The sequence below is a fragment of the Temnothorax curvispinosus genome, unplaced genomic scaffold (genome assembly GCF_003070985.1).
Source record: "Temnothorax curvispinosus isolate PA1 unplaced genomic scaffold, ASM307098v1 QBEX01006657.1, whole genome shotgun sequence".
Classification (NCBI taxonomy): Eukaryota; Metazoa; Arthropoda; class Insecta; order Hymenoptera; family Formicidae; genus Temnothorax; species Temnothorax curvispinosus.
Genome location: NW_020216437.1, coordinates 867,168 through 877,050, shown reverse-complemented (window position 1 = coordinate 877,050; position 9,883 = coordinate 867,168). Strand labels below are relative to the sequence as shown.

General features: G+C 34.2%; 1 protein-coding gene across 2 annotated transcripts; it reads right to left on the bottom strand.

The window, feature by feature from the left end:
• Positions 1–2,257: 2,257 nt before the first annotated feature.
• Positions 2,258–5,591, bottom strand: LOC112456209 (endocuticle structural glycoprotein SgAbd-8-like). Of its 2 annotated transcripts, XM_025018612.1 has the most exons (3): positions 5,507–5,591; positions 5,281–5,438; positions 2,258–2,673 (listed from the first exon to the last, which is right to left on the bottom strand). In XM_025018612.1, exons 2-3 carry the CDS (start codon positions 5,281–5,283, stop codon positions 2,287–2,289), a joined length of 390 nt encoding a protein of 129 aa, XP_024874380.1. In that variant the 5' UTR covers positions 5,284–5,438; positions 5,507–5,591; the 3' UTR covers positions 2,258–2,286. The 2 variants fall into 2 exon arrangements, with proteins under 2 accessions (XP_024874380.1, XP_024874379.1); XM_025018611.1 differs by lacking the exons at positions 5,281–5,438; positions 5,507–5,591 and adding an exon at positions 3,652–3,813.
• Positions 5,592–9,883: the final 4,292 nt, after the last annotated feature.

Here is a 9,883-nt window from a genome sequence, read left to right as displayed (position 1 = left end):
GAACGTGATGTGTATGTTTACTGCTTTCGATTATGTCAAGTAAAATAATAAATATACCAGATAACACATATTTTAATATGTATTTAAAAACTTCTCGGTAAGTATCATCGTATTCAATTTGATTACGTTACGATTCAGTGTGTGTGTGTGTGTGCGCGCGCGCGATAAAAGTAATAAATACAATAAGAGCTTGCAAAATTATAACTTTCTTGAAATATTTGAAACGAATTTATCAATGGTAAAAAAGGTTATTATGCATAATAACTTTGCAATTAAACATTATGGTTGCAATAAAAATAACGTAGGAAAATCCTTATACGTTTTTAAAATGTTTTTATAAATCGCTTATTTGTCATGTAACTTGTACAAAAATACAAATAAATATTTTTTGAAAGTTGTTAAAAAATTTGAGAATAAAAAGAAATAATTATTATTATTATTTCGTTGACAGTTAATAGCAAAAAATCGTTGACTATAATATAGCAATACATAATAATTATTTATTGTTCAATTAAAGATACTTTTCTCATCAACGATTATTTCTTCAGCCATAAAAATTTTCAATTATTGAATTATTATTCAATTATCGGTTCATCTAATATCGATTAATAGCGATATAGTTTGCACGTTACGCTCGTGAATCGCGTTACTGGTAATAGGATCGAGATAGCTGGCGGGATAAGAATCTCAATGGATGATTTCCCACCTTTGCGTGCCATCATGAGATGGACGTCACACGGAAAACAGAGTATTATCGAACATCGCGATCTCGCCCGTTGTTTCCTACGCAACATTACACTAGTATCTAACGATGCACGCCAGTATAAGCGCAAAAAATTGTTGCGATTTTATTAACGAACGATGCGCGCCGTAATGGTCGTGAGATTTCCTAGAAAATATCTTCCATGTTGATTGAAATGATGCCGCGATACGGCCGAGAATTTTACAGGGGAATTTTATTACGTCGCGCTCGAAAATTACATCTTAATCGTCGGATCGACGTTAATCAGCGCTAATTGCACTCCTCACGCGAGGACAATAAACGATGGCTGTTGTATAAACGATACTACTACAATTAATCACGCTATTATTGTTGCTATTAAAACGATGCTATTTTTGTTATCGGAGATCTATTACAGGATGAAGTTTTCAAAATGTGGACACTGGCATTCTTTACCGAACATTACATTGCATTCAATTCTTGCAATATATCTTCAAACACAGGAAACTCTGTTCAGCGTAAGCACAATGTAGCTTTCTTGATGCCTCTATTCACAGCTTACAACCGCGTAACAATAGATCCATAAATCATACCATAATTCATCGAGCGCGCTATGATATACTCTATAGCCTTGATTATAATTTTGGGCGATAATGAATTTTGCCGTCATTCTCTCGATAACATTAATATTTATCGTCCGCGCCTACATCTTTTCCTTCGTCGCACGGATCTACCGCGTTTCCTCGTCCCGATTCCAAGGCAGTCGCATAGCGATACGCAAAATGTAACGTTAGTTCCTTGAAAGACGCTAATTTCCTGAGAGGAATCGCGAAAACGACTCTCCGAGCTCACGTAGGTCATATCTTTTACCTGATCGCAGCATCCGCAGCCATTTCTATTCACTCCACACCTCCACAAATAGAAACTCCGGTCGTGTCGTCGAAATTGCTAAACTGGCATGGTGGTGTAACGCGGCTGTGTACTCGTTGCGTAAGAATAAATGCCAGGGTCTCCTGGCCGGAAATATCTGGCGCGTATACATGAGAAAACATCGTAAAATATCCCGTCACAACCTTCTTACAGAATCCGCGGAATCCGTGTGACCTAGAGAGTTACGATATTATAAATTAAAAGTAGCGTGTCTGCGAGAAGAATGCGACGAATTGATTAGTGCACGAAATCAAATTAAAATCAATATCTTTATAGATATCCCTCTCTCCTTCTTATATACAATATTATACCTAAATATAATTCTAGATGAAGGCAATTGTGACTGTCTACAAACATTACATAACTAATTATTTTATCATGCTAATTAATTTCTGTCTTACTATAGTTGAAGAAATGTATCTCTAAAAATAGCACCTTTACTAAAATATTCGTATACCTAAAAATAACACGTTTTGTTACCTTGGGCAATAAGTTGTGGTGGATTTATCGGGTCGGCAAATGAAAATACGCCGGGTTTTTTTTTATATTTATATAATTAAACACTTTATATCTACAGTTTGTGGCTCGAGAGGTAGGCGCTTTGTCCGAAGATGTTGCTAAATGTTATCGATCGTTTATTGTTGGTTTTCGGGCTGCGGATGGGCTAGAACGTACGCGACGGCCTTCTGGATCAGCTCGGGCACCTGTGGAGCGACCGGCAGATGGGAACCCTGCGGATGGAAGCCGTTCTCGTCGGCCGTGTACTGGAGGGCGATAGGGGTGCCGTCGGGAGCGGTGTACTGATACTGGCCTTGGGCAATGACCGCAGGATCGCCCTTAGGTCCAACGGGCTGCGGCGAGCCTTGCTCGGAAGCGGCAATTCCGTTCTCTGTCTCATAAGCGTAACTGTAGGATCCTTCCGGCGAGCTGTCCTGCGCGTATTTCAGAATGGCCACCGGCTGCTGCTGCAGCTGCTGTGGGTGTTGGGCCAGAGCAACAGCGACTAAAGCAAGGGTCACAATCTGAAATAGAAATCAAAATTGAACATAGGTACAATGAGACAAGTGGTGATAATAATTTTCTTTATCATCTCTTAAAGATATGAGATAAAGACGTGACTATGACTTTATTTCTGCTTATTATTAGTAGTTGTAAAGAATTTTTATCGATAATTCTAAACGTTGAATCTATACCGAGATAAAATAAGAAATGTAAAACAAGATCAGCGATTTGTAATATCATTATTTAGTTATATTATTAATTAACAAGCATGCAAAATATGCCAATTAAAAAACGGACTTCCATTGTTTAAGAATCAATGGTGTTATATGTCGATTATGTAAATTCAATGTAATTGGCCGGAAAGTATAAGAGGCAAAAAATTGCTACTTTGCGCGCAAAATTATGCGCTGCAAAAAAAAGATTACAGGTTTCGTAGCAAATCCGTGAAAAGAAGATTGGATATCATCGAGAGATAAAGGAGTTAATAGTTCGTTTATAGGCAAATAATTAAAGGTCCCCTGTTTCCCAACGCGTCTAATCACCATTAATTTATTGCGTTTAATCTGTTATTGCAGTTAACACTTTATTCTTCCCTCGATTAGTTAGCCAAACATTAATTAGATCACAGAATCGTAACAAGTTGTTTTCGCAATAGTCGGAGAAGATTGAAACGAATGGGGAAATCCAGGAATTATTCCGAATGATTAGAGTAGCGTTGATAAATCTAAAAAAAGAAACTAAAAATTTCATAGTTTCTTTTTAATTATATGTCGAAATATGTGCAGATTATACTAACAAATATTAATCAAATTAAGTTAGTCAAAGAAAATAAAAATTTTGAAAATTTACGCTAGAAAGAGAGATACACAGATTCAATTAGAATTTTATTAATATTAGTAATAATATTAAATATAGACCAGATATTAATTTTTTACGATTTTAAATTTCCTTATAAGTAGCAGAATTAAAGATAAGGTGAAGACAAATGCAAAACTCACGAGAAATTTCATTTTGAAGTGCGGGTAACTCGAATCCGTTGATCCAATGGAGGAGCGCGATGAGATTTCGAGTGTGATCGCCATGAGAGCCCGAATGCGCTTTTATACGAAACCGTAGACCCCACTTTCCCTGATCGTAATGGTACCCAAAAACGAGAAAAAGCCAGGGTTCTGTCCAGCCACGGCGGTAAGAGACGACAAAGAGAAAGAGGGGAAGAGCGAGAGAGAAGACCCCGACTGAAATAGAATCTTCTGCCAAAAGTAATCTCAAGTCGACTTGACCTTTCCACGCGACGCCTAAATCGATCGGTTGCATAATAGTCGAGAAACCTGTTGACATTGTATTACTTGTTCGCGCGTCGTCTTCAAGAACTCAACGTTCACGTGGCGTAGTGCATGCAATGCGGGCGAAATGCAAACGAATCTCAATAACGATAATGCCCCGAGCATGCATCGCAATTTAGAAAGTTTTGGTCCACGCGATTTGGAAATTCAGATATTTCTTCAAAATTTCTAAATTGTACTCGAACATGAGTTAAGAAACATCTTGTGCATTTAGTAATTTCATCAAACAAACCACAAACCAATACAGTTGGATATATTTAATTTGCTTAGGCTTCAAAGGTGAATTTCTCCTTTAGAAATGCCGACTATTATTTTGCTATTCAATTATTAGAGTTTGAAAAATTTTAGGAAATGCGTGTCACTCTCTAAGAGACATCTTATTTGCAAAACAAACGATCGCGTGTGCATTTTCTTTATATCTTCTCGATGAACCTAGATACATTACTAGACATATTACTCTGACAAATAGGAAGGAAATGCGCTCCGTTGATCCACGATTTACTGATTGTTTGCGAACCGGTGGCTCGAGCACCAAATCTTACGTTCTATGCTTTACGAGTCTCTTTTGCTTAAAATTTTTAATCAATTACGAATTATATATCAAAAAATATATATAATAAAAAATATATATTTAAAACAATTACATCTATCAAACAGTTACCTGAATTTTTGCCAATCGTATAAATTTAATATAAATTAATTTTAATATGAATAGTGTATAAAATTTGACGTTATATTCTTTTGAAATAAACTTTCGAAATAAATATAGTTAAGAATAAATCGGCTTGAAATTAATTAAAGGTGGAAACGAAAAGAATAATTTGGGAATTATATCTCTGTGTTGTGGCAAATTGCAAAATTATTAAAAGATGGCATCATGGCAGTAAAATTAATGCCGATATGTCTGAGTCATAAAATCATAATCGAGAATGATTAATCGCGGGAGGAGATACATGAACGCTGCGGGAGACTTTAATGCCCGTGCTTTCCCTCCCTGTGTCTGTCTCTTTGTCGGCGCATGGCCGCGACTCCTCCCACTCGCCCATTTACATGTTTTCGAGCGAAATCCACGTGAACAAGGTTGCGTGAACCACGTGAACAAATTATTCAGACGTGTACAGCGAATATTACGCCCCACATGCAAAAATTGATGGGCCAAAAAAAAAGATAACGTTATATCTTGTAAAACGCAAATCGATTCGGTGTTACTAAAGTTTTATCTGAAATTGTTGTAGCGAACGATGAATATGGAATACATGTATACGTAATAAATTTTTTAAATACCATCTTTTTTCTATATTAAGCTTGGAATCTCCTGCCAGCCGATAATTCGTACGGGAGATGAATCCAAGGTGCGTCCGCACGAGCCGGCCTTACGACATCGACCTTGCTTAAAAACGAATGTCTTACACCTAGGCACAGAAGGCCAACCGTCTTTTTTCCTATAGCACGAAAAGAGGAGACGAATTTCTCACAGCACTCAAGAACAATTATTGCGATTGCAGCTTACCCGTTGATGAACGAGCATCAGAGGAATGGACGCGCCGCCGAAGCAGAAAACGAAGATAAAACGCAGTTGGAGTCCTTGTGCTTCCTTCGGTATTACACGCGCGTTACGTCTTCCACGATGGCCATTACTCAAGCAAATTGTTTCTGAATGATAGTGCTCGGCCACTCTTGCGTCAGAATTTTCTGAATGAAACTTGGATCTATTCCTGATCCTATGAATGAACGCAATCAAATTCATTACCCGACGCATATAAATCATCACAATGTTTGGTATCAAATCCGATCACACGATCATAATAACAACCGTAATAATGGTACAGTGCATTGGTACCATCCATCATCCATCGGATTGATTTAATCCAATTTTTATATTAAGTCTTATATTATTGACCCTCGCTTATCTTGTTTCTTCTATCGAATTTATTGGTAATGGATATGCATCTGCAATAAGTTAATATTGCTTTAAGCTGACGACGTTATTGCATTACGATGCTTCGTAGGCAATCACAGTCTATATCCGATGCTGCGTGAGAAAATACGTATAATTAATTCTCTCTTTGAGCTAGACAACGCAGTGTGAACAAACGTCTACCATAAATGCCGTTGTGACGGCTTAATTATGTGTGATGACAGATTGCTATAATGTCAGAATTTCTTGAATCAATCTCTATCTTGTTAAGCTACCGTGTGGTATTCCTCGCAGCTTATTTTCGATGGAACAAAGTGATGCCAATCAATGTCCGTGCTGAGAGTTTAACCACTCGGCAGCAAACCAACGTTAGCAGTGCCGTAATCGATATCTGCACAACTACTTCATATATAGCCTACAGCCTATAGTGTTATATAACCATAGAGAACGGTGTGTTTCTGAATATATTATATTCCTCCTTCAATTTTAAAATATATAATTCTGTCGTACAAATTTTTATCAGTTAATCGCAACTATTGCAGTAAAGATCTTTAACAAATTACTTTGCTAATCAACAAATTATAAAACGATATTTATTCATATCTATTAATTAATTAATTTTACTTCAATTTTTTATATGTAAGAACCTTAAATATCATTGGGTATTAAATATCATTGTTGTAATTGATGTTAAATATGTTAAGTATTTATAAGTGTGTTAAATAAAAGGTGGAAATGATAAGACCATCATCGCATGATTCTCAATGTTAAAGTAAATCGTACAGAAAATTATTCATGCAGAAGTGACATTGTCTTCTTCTTGCTATTATGAAAATAGATAGCATCGTCATTGGCTGTATGCTGGAACAAATACAAAAAATATTTTTTACTCATTAATCATGCATTCTAATACTTTGTCTTCGCGGATGTCATGGATATTTGTATGAAATTCATCCCGTTAAAAATGCATTAAACCTTGCTTACAAATGCATCTAATTATAATAAATATGCTTTTGTACAATGAAGAAGAGATACAAATCAGTGGCTGACACAATTATGACACAAAAGATTAAATTAGTCTCGTAATGAAATTGTGAGGCAGTTTTGAGTATTTATAAAAAGATGAAACGATCGTCCGCGGTATTCAATGATAGCTTCTAGGCTAAAATTTGTGAATGAATTGCTCTATCACATCTATAGGGGGTTTCAGAATTAAATGTTTTAACTTCAAAATATGAATTTAGGTCCTCAGAATAAGTAAAAAAAACTCCTCTAAAGATATGTCTGTGCAAACCTTTTATTTATGAGATATTAACATCTAGATAAAGTTGAGATATTAACATCTAAAGTTACGAATAAGAATGATCATTAAGTTTTACTAAATAACTTTTCACAGAACTTTTCGTGAAAATTGTAAAATTACGATTAACTTGATTTAAATACCAATTACAATAAATTCTTTTTTGCTGAGAATCTTGTAATTGTATTTATTGAAAATAAGTACAATTAAAATGTGAATAACGTGCTGCTGAGAGAGTTCTACTATTGTCTACTAATAGCATTAGTACTTAATAGCGCAATAGACATTTCAATCTATCACTTCACGCGTAAGCTTTATCTACAAATCGTTGGCCGGTCAGCGATTAAATCTTCCCGAATTCTTAACAGATGCTAATCTTATCAATCTTGCTATCCTTGCGACCGGCTTCTTGGAGGCCGTAATAAAATTCACATGTGTCATCACGCAATAATCTTTATATGATCGTAAATGTGAATTAAATGAATAACGCTATATAAACTATTATGATTTATATAGCGTTATATATATTTATTTATTAACATTTTTCTTTAATTAAATCTTTAATTTGTAACTAATATTGCAATTTCTTTGTTAAGAAATGTGATATAAATTTAAATAAAGGTAGACTACACATTTTGTACGATATATATGCTCTTGCACAAATAATAGTATCTTATTTTATATGTATTTTATTACACGATATATATGTATTTGTTCTCTATAATTACTATTTACTTTTATCAATTTTTAATTTGCAAGATTTTATTATCTAGAGATTCGGATTAATTTTATCTTTTACTGCATCAAATCTTTTAGTACGTAATATAATGTGTTCTGAAAAATTTATGATATACCTATATAATATTCATTTAATTGTTATAAACTAGTATATTAATGATAATCTTTTTAATTGTGTGGAAATATGAAATCTTACACAGAATGGAATCTTAGTAGCAATTGCCTTTGATGAATAAATTGCACTTTGACATGAGAGAAGTTTGTAAGGTGCGTCCTGTTCTCATGAAGCGTTTTATAGAAATAAAATAGCATGATTTTGACGAAGCTCGCGTCATAATCTAGCGTATAATTTGTTTGCATGCTTATAAATCTCTGACAACGTGCCTGATGTTCATCATTGTATGTGATCGCGTTAGAAAACTTTGAATTAAGTAAGGCAGTGATGCGCAGTTGGTCGAAGATGGTACATCATCGCATTACGCATTTATGCATCATCAAATTAAAATCATCCTGAATAAAAAGTATTTCCGCTATTTACGTTATGTGTTCACGTAACGTTAAATCCTCCGTACTTTCAACGAATCTAATTATTTTGTTATCAACAAAAAGCGTTTCACCACACGCGTTATTAAGTCTCTAATCATGCAACTGAGATAAGTATCTCAGTGAAAGCTCTCTTGTTATTGTTTGCATAATATAGTTGGCACCGAATAAAAACGAGGAATGAAATAATTATTGCTCAGACGGAGGAACTCCGTTGAGAACCGTCGCGTTAAACTTCAAAGTATCATCAGACGTCAATCAACAATCGTTTTAGCGTAAAATCGCGTGATATGGCATAAGGTGATTGAAGTACCAATTATATATTTGCAAGATGTAAAATCTATAGTAGAGCTCACGACTTTATATACGAGACTTTATGACAGCCATTAAATGATTGACCTGTATGCACTTAATAAGCGAAACCCGTAATTTTTCTCCTTTTAACGAAGATGCACTTGCATCTCATGGCTACTCGTTTCCTGTACTTGCATTTGCTATTTTTTGTGAAATATAATTAATTTTTATCCTAGTAAATAATTACATTAGAAAAGAGTAAAAGTTTTTTTTAATCAAAATAATTGCTTCGTCATTATCCGACATTTGGATGCTATTTTTCATCACATTCCATATGATGAGTCACACCCATCCAAATGTCATAATATGCGATTTCATCGTATTACCAGCTGTTTGCGGAAATTTTCTTAAGAACAAACAAGAAAAAGTATAAAAATGAGAACTATCATTTATAAATTAAATTTTAACATTAAATTACATATAATTAATATCCTCATTAAGATACATGGCTCCTTTTAAAAAAAATCTTGTATTTAAGACAAGACAAGCATTTCTAATATATTTTATGTATAATATTATATAATATTATGCATAAAAATATAGAAATTGAAACAAATTGAGCTTTTAAATTAATTTTTATGAGCATATTGGTAATTATAATCAAGTATATCATATATATTATAATACAATCAAAATTTGCAACCTTTTTCATGAACCAACTGTAGATCATTTTGGAACGCCCTTCCATGGCGATCGAAGCAGTTAGATCTTCGTTCGATTTAATGATAAAATGGATATCTGAATTATCCATAGACAGTATTCTTTTGTTATCTTGTATTAAAAGATAAAAGATATATCAAATCTTCTTTTTTTTATATTCAGAAATTTATTAGACGACCTTAAAAAACCTTAATAGATTATTGCGCCACACTTAATAACGAATTATTTGTTTTATAATCATAATAAAATCCCTCTATAGTTATACACATCTGCCGCATGATTGTCAATACACGAAGCATGATCGGGTTGCATAGAAACAGGGGACATTAAGACAATCTTGATTGTAAAGTACTTCAAAGAAAAACTCTTGATTT

What these genes read in the sequence shown, in the direction of transcription:
- LOC112456209 (XM_025018611.1), bottom strand. Translation starts at nt 3,735, where the DNA reads ATGGCGATCACACTCGAAATCTCATCGCGCTCCTCCATTGGATCAACG. An exon ending in ACTTCAAAATGAAATTTCTC is followed by an intron (nt 2,674 to 3,651) that starts GTGAGTTTTGCA and finishes TTTCTATTTCAG; the next exon opens with ATTGTGACCCTTGCTTTAGT.